This window comes from Acomys russatus, chromosome 24, assembly GCF_903995435.1.
Source record: "Acomys russatus chromosome 24, mAcoRus1.1, whole genome shotgun sequence".
NCBI classification, from domain to species: Eukaryota; Metazoa; Chordata; class Mammalia; order Rodentia; family Muridae; genus Acomys; species Acomys russatus.
This window is the reverse complement of record NC_067160.1, coordinates 9,211,081-9,228,016: the sequence shown is the minus strand read 5'-3', so window position 1 is coordinate 9,228,016 and position 16,936 is coordinate 9,211,081. Positions and strand designations below refer to the sequence as shown.

Below are 16,936 nucleotides of genomic sequence, written 5' to 3'. Positions count from 1 at the left end.
GTTTTAGCAAAAGAGTAAGACAATAGGTCTTTAGAGAGAGAGAGAGAGAGAAAAAAAAAAGAATTATTTTAATTTTGTGTGTGAGTGTGCATGCCTGTGTATGTATGCATATGTGTATGTGTGTGTGCATGGCTGTGTGCATGTGTTGTGTGTGTTTATGTGTGGTTTTGTATGTTTATGTGTAGTTTTGTGTGTGTGTTTATGTGTGGTTTTGTGTGTGTATGTGTAGTTGTGTGTGTGTGTGTGTGTATGTGTGTGTATGTGTATGCAGATGCCTTTGATAGTTAGAAGGAGTGTTAGGTCTTCTGAAGCTGCTGGGAGCTGCTTCTCCTGAATGGTGGGAACCAAAGTTGGGTCCCATGCAAGTGCAGCAAGGCCTTTTAACTTGTCTTCTCTGCAGCATCGAGACACTGGCTTTTTTTTTTTTTTTTTTTTAGGGGGGAGAGTAGTTTGAGACAAGGTTTCTCTGTGTAGCCTCGACTGTCCTGGACTTGCTTTGTAGACCAGGCTGGCCTTGAAATCACAGCGATCCGCCTGCCTCTGCCTCCCAAGTGCTGGGATTAAAGGTGTGCACCGCTACCGCCTGGCTGAGACACTGGCTTTTAAAGAGGCACCCTTTGCTCTTCTGAGGAAGAGTTCTTCAAGGTGCCTTGAAGGGGGAATTCAGCACTTCATTCTTACCGTTCTGGACCTGTTAGGGAAGGCTCACGGGTAAGGGCCCCTTCCACCTGCCCTGATGTGCATGGCTCAGTGGGTACTCACACCTGTGGCCAGGCCTCACAACCAGAATTCTACCCCCAGGACCCACAAGGTCGAAGGAGAGAACCAACTCCCCCACACATGTACCATGGACCAAGCACCTCTCTCTTGTGAACTCACAACCTTTAGCTGATGGGCAGCACTCTTACTTAAGAGGTAGGTGTTTCTGGGTTAGATCCCCAGCCCAGCCAATTACGTGAGTAATAAATAACGAAATAAATATTAATAACTTAATCATTCCCAGACTCTGGTGACCACCCTTCCCTAGGCTCTCGTGTGGACCACCATCCGACCCAGCAAGGCTGCCCCACAGAACAGGGCACAAAGGGAACTTACGGCTAAAATGCTTGGGCTCCTCTGGAGCTTGTTGTAAGGACTGTATTTTGGCTTCAGTGGTTTTCCTGCCACGCGATCTTTATGCCTTCGGCTTGAAATGTGCTGAAAGAAATATGGCCCGTTAGCTGATTCTATGATAGGTTTGTTTCCTAGACAGGAATGGCTGATTCCTCCATGCCTACTTTCCAAGATGGTCTGGGTAAAAATCTTTCTGATCCCCTGAGGAGAGGACTTTCTTTTCCTCCGGTCCAATGCCCTTGCCCCTCGAATGTTCTCTACAGTCTCATCCGATGCACCCTGGGTTGCCATGGTCACCACCAAGCCTGTCTTCCTTGACCACACCGTGAGTGTTCAGGAGATAAGCTTCACCTGACCCTTGGGTGCAGATACATCGGTAACTTTTGTGCACATCTGTCTGCCTCTAGCACAGACTGGGCCGGAAGCTGAGAGGTAGGATGTCTGGCTCAGGTATTGGGTAATGACCTTCTCTTGTGCATAGCACTTGCATGCTGCAGACTGATGCATAGCAAATCTAACTCTGACCACACAGAGAACCATTTACAGACAAGGAGCCGTAGACAGGCGAGGGATGACCTAACACAACAGGAACGTTTAATTTGGGCAGCCTTACCTGTTTGAGTTGTATTTCTGAGTTAACATGAACATCACAGATTTCGCAGTGAAATGTTTTGTTCTGTAGTCCTGAGCCCTTACTGCCATTCTGAATCTTTAATCTTGACCCAGGTCTTGGGTAGGACTTAATTGGACCAGCTCCATTACGAGCCTCAACCATGGTCTTGTGTTTAGATCCTAAAATGAAAGAGGTATATTATATTAAGTAGGTATTTAAGAAATGTGTGTGTGTGGGGGGGGTGGGGTTGGGTGGGGTGGGGCGAGTGGGTGGAGTGTTTGCCTGGCATGAAGACCTGGGATTGATCCCCAGCACTTCATTGTCTTGCTGTGGTGGTGTACGCCTGTAGTGCCTGGACGTTGGAGGCAGAAGCTCAAGGTTATCAGCTATCAGCGGTCCAAAGCCAGCCTGTGCTACACGAGACCCTACCTAAAAAACAACCACAAACTATAGGAAGCCCTTCAGTTTATTTTGCTTCCCTTCTTTCCTCTCTTCTTTTCCATCCCTCTTCGCCATCCCTCCTCTCTCCTCCCCCCCCCCCTCCCTAGTTTCTCTTTTCCTTCCTTGTTTTAAGACAGGGTCTTACTGTGTATCCCAGCTTGGCCTTAGAACTCACCTTGCAGCTCTTCCTAGCCTCCTCTTTGTGATTCTCCTGCCTGAGCCTCTTGAATGCTAGACTTATGGGCATGCGCCAAGACATCTAGTCCATGTACATGTTTTCTTTTCACTCATTTTAATGGTTCGGTAGTATTCTCTGTGACATTTGGGCTATCCTAATGTATTTAGAATTTCGTTATGATGATCTTTTATGTCATTTCAATATTTTTATTTTTTTTGTCCCATGAGTATGTAGCAGTGATCAGTCTGCATAAATCTTTGACTGTATCTCTGTCACTTCATCAAAATGACTTTTGGTAGGTATCGGATGCTTTTAGATAAAATAAAGACAAGAACTTATTTTGTCTTCACAATACTTTTTTTTTTTTTTTTGTCATTATGAACATTCCTAAAATCAGAGAGAGAGAGAGAGAGAGAGAGAGAGAGACAGAGACAGAGAGACAGAGAGACAGAGAGAGACAGAGACAGAGAGACAGAGAGAGAGAGTGAAGTACAGAAGCGATGTTCTAATGAGAAGGGTTGGGTTAGTTATTAACATCATTTAGACTATAAAGAGAGCAGCTAACCTGTATTGTGTGCCTCCAGCTGTGACAGCGAGTTCACAGCCACTTTGCATAGGGAGCAGTAGAGTAATTTTTTGGCTTTTTCTTCTTCCGATTCAGTGACAGACCCTGGAGCTCCATTTGTGCTCTTGGAGGGAGAAGCGATGGCTCCAGATGGCAGGGGTGCTGAGCCAGACTTGAGGAGAAAGGAGCCTCCTTCCGAGCCTGAGGGCTGACCAGAGCTGGTGGCTTTTAGTTTCCCTTTGTCTTCTAAGGAAGACACAGAGCCGTTAATAAAGCCTCCTATACCATTCAAACCAGACTGAGTAACAGGAATCTGATTTCCATGCCACATGGAAAAAGCAACATAGGTTCTTTTTACGTTTAGCACAGATTTTAGCTCATAGCGTTTGGTTCCAGCAGACTCCCACCGCATCTCAGGTCCCACCCATATCAGGTCACCTCAACATCATGGCACTCTACGAAGCATGACTTCGGTCTCCCACTTAAGAGTAGGTGATTTTCCAAAATCCTTGAGTTGTAAGCCACACTCCAGGGATGCTTTACTGGAACAAAATCATCTACTCGTCAGTACGATGACAAGACAAGATGGCAACACAAGGGAAGTCATTAGCCTGTGTTTGCTTCAGCTGGCTACTTGCGACTTAGTTACAGCATGAAGTTCAAATTTAACTTTTATAGCCGGACAAGGTGGCACACACCTTTAATCCCAGCACCTCAGGAGGCAGAGGCAGGTGGATCACTGTGAGTTTGAGGCCAGCCTGGTCTACAAAGGGAGTCCAGGACAGCCAAGGCTACACAGAGACACCCTGTCTCAAAAAACAAACAAACAAACAAACAAAAATTTAACTTTTATACCAAGTCAGAATTTTTCCCTTGGGTGCTTGGGTGGAGAGAAGAGAAAAGTCAGGTCAACTGTGGTTGTGCTTAGCTACATTTTCCCTGCTTTTTGAGTGGCAGTGCATTCTATCCAAAACACAGGGGCGTTGAGTTCCTTTCTTTAGGCTCATGCATTAATGCCAGTCTAAATAAAAAGTTCTCAATAATCTCATCAACCGCTGTCACAAAATGAATATTAGTCAAATAATTTAAAGACATCTTGACATTTCTAGTCATGCAATTACTGAAGGCTTATTATCCTGAAGAGCCCTGAGCAGGCCGTGAGGGGTCATAGTGACTTTGACAGAATCTAAGGCATTGTTCAGTGATTCCCTTGGGAAGAAAACCTGGAGTCTAGTAAGCAACAGCACACCCATCTCTTGTTTGATTCTATAGCACTCTGAGAAAACCTCTAGTGGTATGTTAATTAACTCCCATTAAGGGAGACTATGTGAAAACGTACTTGCTAATTGTCCTTGGCAATTCACAACGGCATACCGTCGGCTTGGGTAGCCATCAAGTGTGTCTGTTTCTGTGTTTATTCATAAAATCCTGCATGCGCTTACTATAATGATTTTAAAAGCTTCATTGATCCTAGGATTCACCAGTTCCCACCTTTCCCCTGTGCTCAGCCCATGTCAAGATTACCATGCAAAGACTGAACAAGTTAAGGGTGCCCTAAAGATCTGAGGCCCCGGATCTGAGGAGCCGAGATCTGTATCCGTGGGTTCTGCATTTTGTATTCCCTTTCAGAAACTATATATAAACTTAGGATAAGATGAAATTTAATGAAAACAGTCTGGAGATTTTATAAAAGTGACCCGAGGTTTGGGAGTACGTGGAGATGGAGAGGTACCGTTTAGACTGGAACTCCATCTGTAATCATCTCTCACACTGAGGCTTGGAGAATCTTAAGCATCAAAAACGCAGCAGTCTTTCTGTCGCAGGGTAGGAGCTGCCCAGCTCTTGGGAGGGAGACGCGTTACTGCACACGGGCTACCTCCAAGCATTGTGTTTGCTTTTCTGTCCACCTCTGGCCTGAGAGAGCCCAGCCTTGCCAGTGGCCTATTCACTCATCCTTCCTATGTGACTAACTTGGGTTCCTTACGCTAATGTTGCCCATGTACCTTGATGTTTATGTCAAGCTCCGTGGCTAACAAAGTATTACTAACTTTATTCTATTATAACGAACTTGTGGGAAAGGTAGGGTGGAAAATAATATTTTTTTCTTATTTTTAAGGTGAGAAAACTGAACTTTATAAATGAGTGTAATGTCTCCCTGGTCTTCATGTGGTATACTAATCTTTTTGCAAAGAGGGGAAGTGACTTAATATATCACTATTAGTATTACAGATGAATACAAAAGCCTACATATGAACTAGCTGCTGTTTTTTAAAATTAGTTTTAAGACTTTTCTTTTTTTAATTTAAATTTGAGAATTTCATATATGACTACAGCATTTATATAATTTTCTACCTCTTTTTGTCTTTAACTATTTACATGCACGCATGCGTAAACACACACACACACACACACAGAGAGAGAGAGAGAGAGAGAGAGAGGCAGACAGACAGACAGAAAGAGAGACAGGGAGAGGGAGGGAGGGAGGGAGAGAATTTATTTGTCTTAAGTGAAGATACTGTACACTGTGCCCAATAATCACCTGCTTTTTTCCTTTCTATGCTAATTTCTTAAGAAAAATTGTGCACATTTTCCTTTTTTAATCTCCTATTTTAAATTGTTAATTTATTCACTAGTGTGTTGACATCATGTGAATTGCTGACAGGGTGCTAGACACAGAAGAGAATAGTAAAGAAAGCAGGTGTAGAGTTGAAGAACGTCACAGAGGAGCCAGGGAAAGGAGACAGCCACTCAGGGGTCCTAATTTATGGCAGAAACCAGCAAGAGGCATGGGAGCAGAGAGCAGAAACGATTACTTCCGCTTGGGAAGAAAGGGGTATTTTTCATCGAGGAAGTGGTGTTTTCGAGTTTTGAAGATCAGGTTTTAATAAGGAATGAAGGACGGACACCATGAGCAAAGCCATGAGGCCGTGGGTAGGGTTTAAAAACCTCAGGGTTTGGTCTGGTGCTGAGCATATGCCTGGCATCAGATGCTCGGGGAAAACACTCCCAAACAAGCCAATTGCACCCAGAGGCAGAGATTCTCAAATCCACTGGATATACACTGAGAGCAGAGACTTGCCTTTTAACAACAGATTGAAATGTATAGTATGTTTACCCTTAATGTGACCTAGGATTTAGATAAACTATTATCTTCCATGAGATAGGCTAGAGTCTTAGTATTTTGGAACATAAGAAACAATTTTGACTTTGGAAATGTATAAATGATTTCAATGTATTCCGGGGATTCTGTCGCTAGATTGATACCTGCTGGTCAATACAGGAAACTCTAAAATCAAGAAAAATCACAGCTGCGTTTATATATTTAAGTAGTGGCATTCTCCCAGGATGTGTGAACTTATGAACAGCAGGGCCCAATTGTATTGTTTCCGCTCTCAGTGGCTTGATATCACAATTTACTATGTGGTTTCTCTTTGCTAAGTGACATTTTAAAAACCTGAGTTTTAAAATGGATTTGAAGGTTTAATTAATGTACTGTTTACTTCTGTTTCCTTTAATAAAGATGCGTGTCATCTGGAACTTGGAGTTAATGTAAATTCCATTTTGAAGTGTTCCCCTGCCTCATGGTAATTAGCAGGTCCTCTGACTGCTGTAATTATTTCCTGTCTATTCACACACCTCTTGTAAGGCTTGATACTACAAGAGTTCGAAGCTACTGGACCTCTCACCCGCCTCCCAAAGCTCAAAACACTTAAAGATGCTTCGCTGGGGACCGCTGTTTATATCCAGCCGATGAACCGCACGAAGAAAGCCAGCCATCAATACTTGTCATGCTTATTTTCCACTCCAGAAACTTCACACAAATAAGTTCACCTTGTTCAAAGTTAATACTGTATTTCATAAATGGTTCCTTGGAGGGCTACTGTACTGACACAAAAGACAGAACTTTCTGGATACAGTGCTAAGAAATGGACCCTGGTAGATGGAGACCCTGTATATATATGGTTATAATCGAAAAAAAAAAAAAAAAAAAAAAAAAAAGAAAAGCCTTGTGCTCGCTTCGGCAGCACATATACTAAAATTGGAACGATACAGAGAAGATTAGCATGGCCCCTGCGCAAGGTGACACACAAATTTGTGAAGCGTTCCATATTTTTGAACACATCAAAGATATCATTCATCATGACCAAGTAGGCTTCATTCCAGGCATGCAGGGATGGTTTAATATAAGGAAATCCATCAATGTAATCCACCATATAAACAAACTGAAAATAAAAAACCACATGATCATCTCTTTAGATGCAGAGAAAGCATTTGATAAAATCCAACACCCATTCATGTTTAAAGTTTTAGAGAGATCGGGGATACAAGGCACTTTCCTCAACATAATAAAGGCTATATACAGCAAGCCAATAGCTAAAATCAAAGTAAATGGTGAGATACTCAAGGAAATTCCTCTAAAATCGGAAACAAGGCAAGGCTGCCCACTCTCTCCATATCTCTTCAATATAGTACTCGAAGTTCTAGCTAGAGCAATAAGACAACAAAAGGAGATCAAGGGTATCCAAATGGGAAAGGAGGAAGTCAAATTATCCCTATTTGCAGATGATATGATAGTGTACATAAGTGACCCTCAAAATTCCACCAGAGAACTCCTAAAGCTGATAAACACCTTCAGCAAATTGGCTGGATACAAAATTAACTCAAAAAAGTCTGTAGCCTTCCTATACACAAATGACAAGCTTGCAGAGGAAGAAATTAGGAAAAACACACCCTTCACATTAGCCACAGGCAATATAAAATATCTAGGAGTTACTCTAACTAAGCAAGTGAAGGACTTGTTGGAAAAAAAATTCAAAACTCTGAAGAAAGAGATTGAAGCTGACCCGAGAAGATGGAATGATCTTCCTTGCTCATGGATCGGGAGAATTAACATAGTAAAAATGGCCATCCTGCCAAAGGCAATCTACAGATTCAATGCAATCCCTATCAAAATACCTACACAATTTTTAAAGACATTGAAAGTTCAATTCTGAATGTCATATGGAAAAACAAAAAACCCAGAATAGCTAAAACAATCTTGTACAATAAAAGGTGCTCTGGAGGAATTTCCATACCTGATCTCAAACTGTACTATAAAGCAATAGTAATTAAAACAGCATGGTACTGGCACAGCAACAGGCTGGTTGATCAGTGGAATCGAATCGAAGACCCAGATATGAATCCACATTCATATGGTCACTTGATTTTTGACAAAGAAGCCAAATCCATTCAATGGAAAAAGGATGGCATCTTCAACAAATGGTGCTGGTCTAACTGGATGTCTGTGTAAAAAAATGCAACTGGACCCATATTTGTCACCTTGCACAAAACTCAAATCCAAGTGGATTAAAGACCTCAACATAAAACCAGAGACACTAAGTCACTTAGAAGAAAAAGTGGGGAAGAGCCTGGAACATATTGGCACAGGAGACAACTTCCTGAACAAAACACCAACAGCTCAGGCCTTAATGTCAACAATTAATAAATAGGACCTCATGAGGCTGAGAAGCTTCTGTAAGGCTGGAGACACTGTCAAGAGAACAAAGCGACAGCCTACAGACTGGGAAAAGATCTTCACCAACCCTACATCTGACAAAGGTCTAATATCCAAAATATATAAAGAACTCAAGAAACTAAACACCACTAAACCAAATAACCCAATTGAGAAATGGGGTTTGGAACTAAACAGAGAATTCTCAACAGAGGAATATCAAATGGCTGAGAAACACTTAAAGAAATGCTCAACCTCCTTAGTCATCAGGGAAATGCAAATCAAAACAACTCTGAGATTCCATCTTATACCCATCAGAATGGCTAAGATCAAAAACTCATGCGACACCACATGCTGGCGAGGATGTGGGGAGAGAGGAACACTCCTTCATTGCTGGTGGGAATGCAAACTAGTACAGCCACTTTGGAAATCTATCTGGTGCTATCTCAAAAAACTGGGAATAGGGCTTCCTCAAGACCCAGCTATTCCACTCCTTGGAATATACCCAGAAGATGCTCCAGCACACAACAAGAAACTTTGCTCAACCATGTTCATAGCAGCCTTATTCATAATAGCCAGAACATGGAAATAGCCTAAGTGTCCCTCAGTAGAAGAATGGATAAAGAAACTGTGGTACATATACACTATGGAATACTACTCAGCTATTAAAAACAAGGAATTCCCGAAATTTGTGGACAAATGGATTGAGCTAGAAATGATCATAATGAGTGAGAACCCAGAAGCAGAAAGACTCAAATGGTATATACTCACTTATATCTGCATACTAGCCCAAGGGGCATGTCCCACGAAAGCCTTCACTTACCAGGAAACTGGGACAGAGGGGAGGACATCCTATTGGGACTCTAGAGGAGAGAAGCATGGGAGAATAGCAAAGTAGAAGAATCCAGAGGGCCCTAGAAACCTACAAGTAGAACATTATGATAGGCAGATTTGGGCCCAGGGGTCCCGCTCAAACTAAGGCACCAGCCAAGGACAATACAGGCAGTAAACTTTAAACCCCTACCCAGATCTAGCCAATGGTCAGAACAGTCTCTACACTTGAGTGGAGAATGGGATATGACTTTCTCACGTACTCTGGTGCCTCACATTTGACCATGTCCCCTGGAGGGGAGACCTGGTGGCACTCAGAGGAAGGACAGCAGGTTACGGAGAAGAGACTTGATACCCTATGAGCATATACAGGGGGAGGCAATCCCCCTCAGGAACAGTCATAGGGGAGGAGAATAAGGAGAAAAGGGGAGGGAGGGAAGAGTGGGAGGACACAAGGGATGGGATAACCATTGAGACATAACAAGAATAAATAATAAAAAATTTTTAAAAAACCTTTATTTACAGTGTTTGTCTTATATTTTGTATTAGAACTTTAAAAGCCCAACCAATTTTTAAAATTATGCTATTTGCAAGAGTTACTCTTGAATTTGATTTTACTGGTGTGATAATTTTTCTAATCATGTTTCAATGCTCGAATAACCCATGGTATCTTTATATTAACAAATATGTGTTCACTATAAAAATTTAGAAAATTAAGGTCAGATGACATTTAAAAAATTAAAATCACCCATGATTTCACATCAAGTTGTATATCACTTGTTTTACACAAATTCTAGTGAGGGAGACACCATGCTACCTATGCCTTTACCGTTAGTCTGAGTTTCCTTTGCTGTCTCTACAGACCAACAGTGCACATATTTTACGATAATACATCTCTATGTTTGTGTAGGCAGATATAGAATGGTCCTGCCATCCCAGAGGGAGTGTTTGAACTCCAAATCAGTTAAGAACTTCTAAAGGTGACCATTTTTCCTGCCCTTATCAATTTATACTGTAACTATTTTAAAACTTCATATACATGGAAATCACACAATGTTCATTTTTGCTATTACATACAGAAAGTTTTTTTTTTCTCACTGTTGAGTAATGTCCCACTACACGCAACCACACTATAGCTTATCTTTTGATACTGATGAACATCTGGATGCTTTCAGTTTTGCCCCATTTGTCCATTTTGATATCTATCTATGTATCTATGTTTCTATGTATGTATGTATGTATGTATGTATGTATGTATGTATGTATGTATGTATGTATCTATCTATCTATCTATCTATCTATCTATCTATCTATCTATTTCTCTATGTAGCCCTGGCTGTCCCTGGACTCACTTTGTAGATCAGGCTGGCTTAAACTCACAGAGCTCCGCCTGCCTCTGCCTCCTGAGTGCTGGAATTAAAGATGCGTGCCACCATGACCTATTTTAAGCATCCTTAAGTTCTTCTGTAAACATAAATGCTAACTTATATCCAGTATACATGCATAATAGAATTGACAGGCCACAAGAAACTCATCCCTCTGCCTTTAGTAGGCTCTGAAAACAGCTTTCCAAAATAATTGTACCAGTCTATCTTCTTCTGAGGAATTCAGGAGAATCCTGGTCTTCCTGCGTTGTCTCTAGGATCAATGCTGAGGTAGGCTAGAGGAAAGGGGGGAGTGCATGTTGCAAAGGGCAGATGCCACAGTATTGCTATAGGGCAGTAGCAGGGTGTTGGGTGAGAGCTGGAGCAGACAAAAATGAAACCTTGCTAGAGCTGGCTAGGACAACCATGGCTTCCAGGATAGCTGCTAACTCCTCCTTGTGTTGGGTCCCATGGACAAATCTGTCAGCCCTCTGAGGCCTCAAGGACAGAACTGAACCTGGCTTGCGGTTCAGCAACAGTCTCTGGTAAATACTTCTGCATAGGAATGACTCAGCATGGTCCATCCAGGTACATCCTGGTGTGAGCTCTGCCTGCCAACAGCTAACACAAACCGATTGGTCCCACAGTATCAGGCCACTTTACATCCTGGAAGACGTCATATGTCTTGACACCTTATGCCCTGCCCACTTTCTATACTCTATATAAGAAAAACCTGCCATAATAAAATTGAGACCTTGCTCCAACGATGAGACTCCCGACTCAGGGTACTTTTCCTCCACATGTCATCGGAGGAGGCTGGGTCGTGACACTCACCATCCCACTCAGGCCCCAGGGTGAGGAAACGGGCGGGCTGAGTCCTTTCCCACTCCAGCCCTACCTGCCGCTGCAAGAGACCCAGCATCCTTGTTTCTTTGTACCAGTGTCCACATATAAGCATCACGGATTGGCTGTGCCCATGATACATCCGACACCATGCCACATCTGAAAAACTCATATAAAAGGACAGAAAGAGGGGGTAACCCTTATTTCAGGGAGTCTCCAACTCATCTGGGAGTTCACTGCCTTTCCCCCATCTTGGCTCATAAGCAGTACTCTCCTCCACTAAGCACGGCTGGGGCTGTGCTGTCCGAATTCCTGGCAGATGACATGGGTGCAGAGGACGCCATCTTTACTTCTTATGTGTCCTTTCACTGTACAGTAAACCTCTTTCCCAGTTCCTTACTTAGCCGTCCCTCTTGGCATTTTTTTCTCTCACAGTGACAGAACCTGGAAACACTGAGTAGGGGGTATCAGTTTCCCCTCTGAGGTCCTTCCGGGCCTCGCCCCCAGCAACTCAGTGGAGGTGAATTAGTCTCTTATTGTAATATTGATTTGCATTTATTTCACTACTGGCTAGTGGTATTGAGCACATTTGCACATTTTTATTATATGCTTTATTTTGTAACGTGTTTCATTGTTGTTGTTGTTGTTGTTGTGAGTGCTGGGACTTAAGGTATGTACCACCACACTTGGCTTTGGGAAGTGTTTGTTTAAACAAAGTTTAAACTGAATTGTTATATTTAAAATGTTTTGACTTTTTGAAACACACACACACGCGCGCGCGCGCGCGCACACACCCTGAACTGACAATCTTTGTTAAACATGTATCACAGCCCCTCTCCCAGGTTGAGATGCGCTTTCCACGTTCTAAGTGTAGTCTTATGATAATCTCAATTATGTAAAAAGAAAGTAAAACCAGCTTACAGCTGTTCAATTAATAAAGGGCAGAGCACTGATCTACACAAAGGCTGCCTGATCGTGGAGCTGGTATGCTCCTGGCTCTACCATTTTGCACGATGTAAAGCTAAGAACTTCACTGTTAGGACTATTTTCTTGAAAGTTTGACACAGTAAGTGGATGGCATCATTCTGTGTACATAAGTTACAAGATGTCACCAAAAGCATCACATATTATACTCAAAATTGTCAGGAAACAGGAAAATAAGTCTGCTCTCGTGCTGTTTCTTTAAATGTGTGGAAGATCAGAAAGGCCTCATCTTAGGTGTCTCTTTGGTATAAGGATTATTTTGAGAAATGGCAGCCAGAGGAAAGGCTCAGAGAATTAGCAGAAATTGCTGTACTTTAAGGGTAGTATACACCTGCAAGAGAAAGCCTACTTGTAAAGGTGTCCCTTTCTTTGTGCCAGGAAGAAAAGGACTCTAAATCTCTAGAAGCTCTTAATGGGAAAGCGAGTTTCCACATTATCTTTATTTACTCTCATGGTTCTTGGCCACTTCCTGTAACGGCCTCTCCAAGCCTTTCTTTACTTACTTGAAGATGGTACTTAAATCTGAATTCAAAGCCATTTCTCGGATACTCTCTCATTTCTCTCGGCTTCCATGGATACCCGTAAGATATACACGCTATGTTTTCTCCTTTTTGTTTTATTTTATTACTGGGATCAGTTCCAACCAGGGACTCAGAAGGAGAGAAACTTATTTTATTTCTCTATATGGAATAGTAACTTAGTATATGAGTCTGAGAAACAAATGTTAATAGCCCTCCAAAATCTTTGTTTCATGCATAAATCTACCTAGATGATTTTTCTGTGGCTTTCTACTTCCTGATTAATCTCTCAAACATAATGGATATGCCAGTGAAATTCTCAGATTTCTTAAGTGAAAATTTTTCTTGCATTGTTGTTTTTAATATCTTGATTTGCCACGTCTGTATGAATTAAAAGCCATTAAGCGTTCTCCACCTCTGAGAAATGCTAAAGATTTAAAAATTACAAGAGGAGGGGGTGAAAGACACATAAGACATGTATCTTTCATCTCGCAAGACATAGATGGATACATAAATATTTAGTATAAATTATGTATACCATTTGGCAGGCCTGTAAATTAGCATAAAGAAATAACCATCTATCCATGGAACAATCATTTAATGAACACCTATCATATATTCTATAATATATAAATTGCAAAGTTGGAAGAAAAAAGGACCAAGACTTTGACTTAATGAAAACTAAGTATCTAGCTGTGGAGAGACAGAAAATAAGGTGCGTGCATGTGTGCGTGCGTGCATGTGTATGTGTGTGCCTGTGTGTGTGTGCATGTGTGCATGTGTCTGCGTGTGATGTTGGGGCTCAGGAAACGATGGACGATCTCAGAAGCTGCGTGGAAATCAGGCCTTCTTCATCATCTGTGTCACACCCTTTCCCCCACCAGCACTGACAAGGGCTCTGAAGGATTTTACTTTTAAGATCTGGCTGAAATTTCTCCCAAAAGATGAAAAAATTATCTTCAACCCTTCCCTGGGAATTTCATAAATGAGGAAAGATTAACTGCTAGAGAAGAAACTAATGTTTGCCTCCATGCCTAGGCAGACTTTTCACCTGGTCTTCTGAGGGCAGTCATCAGAGATTACCTGGGAGATGTGTCTACCTTGTAGGAGGAATCATGGCGACAGTGAAGTTCTGTCCCTGAGCCTCCAGTGACCTGAGGCTGCCAACTACCCAGGAGCTGAGAGGATTTTATTCTAGGCCATTGTCTCTATTTTGGGACTCACTTGCCAGCCCTCTCAAGGCACTTAGAGTCTTTCCTCCCAAGAAGAGGACTTTTAAAATTCAACGGTCAGAGCTGACTCTTTGAGTTTCTTACTTTGGCCCCTGTGTGTATTAAATAATTTACACGCCCTCCTTCTCCTCTTAGTCTATTTCCAGGTAATAGATTTTCAGCAAAAGTGTGAGCAAGGATCAGATCATATACAGTCTGGTAAAGCATGTGAGGAATTTGGGATTAATCACAAATTATGATTGCTGAGATGGAGAAAGAGGTCGTCTGGTTCATGTTTTCAGATGGTCAGGCTGACTGCTGTCACAGCAATGGCCATTCCTTTGTGAGTTATCCTAAGTGTCGTTAAGTAAGGTCAAACGCAATGTCTTGTCAAGGGGAAAGGAGCCAACGAAGACTAGCTCCCTGGATAACGAAGACCTGTTCAAATGCAGCCTTCTGGCACACTGTCTCACTCTTCTTCCCTTTCTTCCCCATAAAAAGCCCTTTGCAACTCAGAGATGTCATCTCCAGAGAACTTGCTTTTGAGATGTGAGTGGCCCAGCCTGCATCTATCAACATAATCGGAAAATAAACTGTGCACGCACAGAGAGAAGTTAGGGGACCAGTGCAGTTGTCCACAAGGTAGCCAAGAAGTAGAGAACTGCAGTGGCTTAGGGGATATTCGTGTGTGTAGAACCATCAAGGCTTACTGATTATATGTGAAATATCAGGGATCACGTCTACGGCTTTGGCACGGACACTCGGTAAGTGATGGTGGTGCAATTTATGAAGAAGGAGGTGATGGTACTTAGGGAGATAACTGTTTCATAGCTACGAAAACTTGACTATTCGTTGTTGCATTCCCACCTGACATTAATTTTAGGCAAGACTTAAGTGATTGGCAAATTAATGCTTCAGACATGCAAAACACTTTTCTTGCTGGTCTGAAGAATCAAGGAGGACTTCAGGAGGGTGTGACAAGGAAACAGTAATGGTTCTGAGGAGTAGCTGTCCGTCACTCACTTCTCAGGCCATGGATTTTACTGCACAGTAGGGTGCTATGGGCCATTTACTGCTAAGAACCAAAAGGAAAATACTGTCTAGTCAAGAAAATCACAACAGCGCTATCCCAAGTCACTTCCATAGGATGCAAAGCAGTATAATTTTGAGAAAGCAGGACTATTTATACACTTACATGTTATGCTTATTATTACTTTATCATTAAGACATACTGTTCTCTGCTTATTACATAGTCACTGGTCATCTGTTAAGATTCTTGGCTTGTTCATTGATTCCTACTGATGTCGTCACAAAACAGCCCTTCCAGAAGAGCAAAGGAAACCCCAACATGGGAAGGTTTTAAGAGAATAAAAATCATTTCCAGGGAACTAGAAAATACTCTTCATCCTTGGGTGAGGAGTCCTGAGGTTATGGACGCCTCTCCAACAGGGCCTCCCCAGAAAAAGACCCAAATGGAGACCAGAAGAAAGGCAGGAGAACACTTAAAGAAGCCAGAGTGTGAAGGAAGGCCAGTGTGTCTTGCAAAAATGGACAAAGGAGAGCAATCGGGAAAAACCAAAGCACCAGTGACACTGAGCCTTGTCCATTGAGGCTTTGGGGTGGGTGTGAAATGATGCTCTTCCTGGGAAAATGTGACACATAGCCAGGAAAAGTCTGCCTCCTGGGGCCAAGCATGGAAGACATTATTACCTACGTTCTGTTACCATTTGTTTTTACTTTGCAGTCACGGAAAGGCTGTTCTCTGGGGCCCAGACTCAGGATGAACGTGTGAGACAGGAAGTCTAGTCATGGTCATTACCCTGAGTCCACCTGTTAGTTTTTGTTAGATTTGGGCCAAGAATGAATAATAAATAGCATCTTTATTTCTGTTAGTTTACTTTGAGCTTAGACTTTGGTCAGCTTAAGGCCCCAAGTTGATTTTTCAGTTTATTTCTTAACCAAGCAGTGACAAGCACTTTGAGAACTGCTTGCTTCAATGTTAACATGTGGAAGTCCAAAGTTCCATTTTGGGGACTCTGTCTGCTCTCCTGATTCTCTCACTCCTTGGTTACTGTAACATGAATTTGTGCTTTCTGAGGCCACTGGGGGAGGATGGTTGTTAATTGAGGGAGTGGTTTTCCCTTTTTACACTTAATCTTTTGCTGGAGAGGATTAGGCAGGGAGGCATCAATGGAATGCACGCTGGGCCATTCTCCTGCCTTGTTCACCAACACCTCAGGCAGCAAGTCCCCACCATTGCAGACAACACTGACCACTTGCTGTGTAAGACTCATAGGACTAAGGTATTTCAGTTTGAGGAATTCTGAGACCATTTCCTTTGGTTTTATCTTTCTACTTTCCCGAGTAGTAAGAAACAAATGAGTGTCAGTCGGAGCACCCACTTCCCTGTGCAGTCTTGTGAGAAATGAAGTTAAAAAGCCCAGAGGGCTCCACACCAGACCAGACAAGGAGGTAGGGACTGGGGGAACCCACTGCAAACCTGTATGTGGGTAAATTGATGTGCTGGTGAGGACTCCTTATGCCTTCGCCTCATCTCTCTCAGGCTTATCCACCCATTTGACATAGCACGAGGGATAGGAACCACTAGCTGATGACAGATATTTTAAAGTTTAAAGTAGAATTCCATTAAGATAGGTAATGGATTTGAAGGGGAAAAAAAAATCCTCCACAAAATACAGAGGCAGCGGCAGCATGCAAGCTGTAAGATGAATAAATGCACAGGCTGATCTGGTACCTGGGACGCAAACCAATATGTAATAAGAG

The 16,936-nt window shown here is 42.4% G+C and overlaps 1 protein-coding gene and 1 non-coding gene across 6 annotated transcripts in view; one reads left to right on the top strand and one right to left on the bottom strand.

Moving 5' to 3' along the window:
• Nucleotides 1–16,936, bottom strand: part of Znf385b (zinc finger protein 385B) — a 291,955-nt gene that overhangs the window by 1,366 nt on the left and 273,653 nt on the right. For all 5 annotated transcript variants that reach the window (XM_051166982.1, XM_051166983.1, XM_051166986.1 and 2 more), the window contains 3 exons: nucleotides 2,911–3,156; nucleotides 1,727–1,905; nucleotides 1,096–1,197 (listed from right to left, as the gene is read on the bottom strand). In XM_051166982.1, the coding sequence (XP_051022939.1) occupies nucleotides 1,096–1,197; nucleotides 1,727–1,905; nucleotides 2,911–3,156 (527 nt within the window). The remainder of the gene's footprint in view (nucleotides 1–1,095; nucleotides 1,198–1,726; nucleotides 1,906–2,910; nucleotides 3,157–16,936) is intronic.
• Nucleotides 6,920–7,025, top strand: LOC127207793 (U6 spliceosomal RNA). Its single transcript, XR_007832995.1, has one exon. It is a non-coding gene; the product is annotated as a U6 spliceosomal RNA (small nuclear RNA).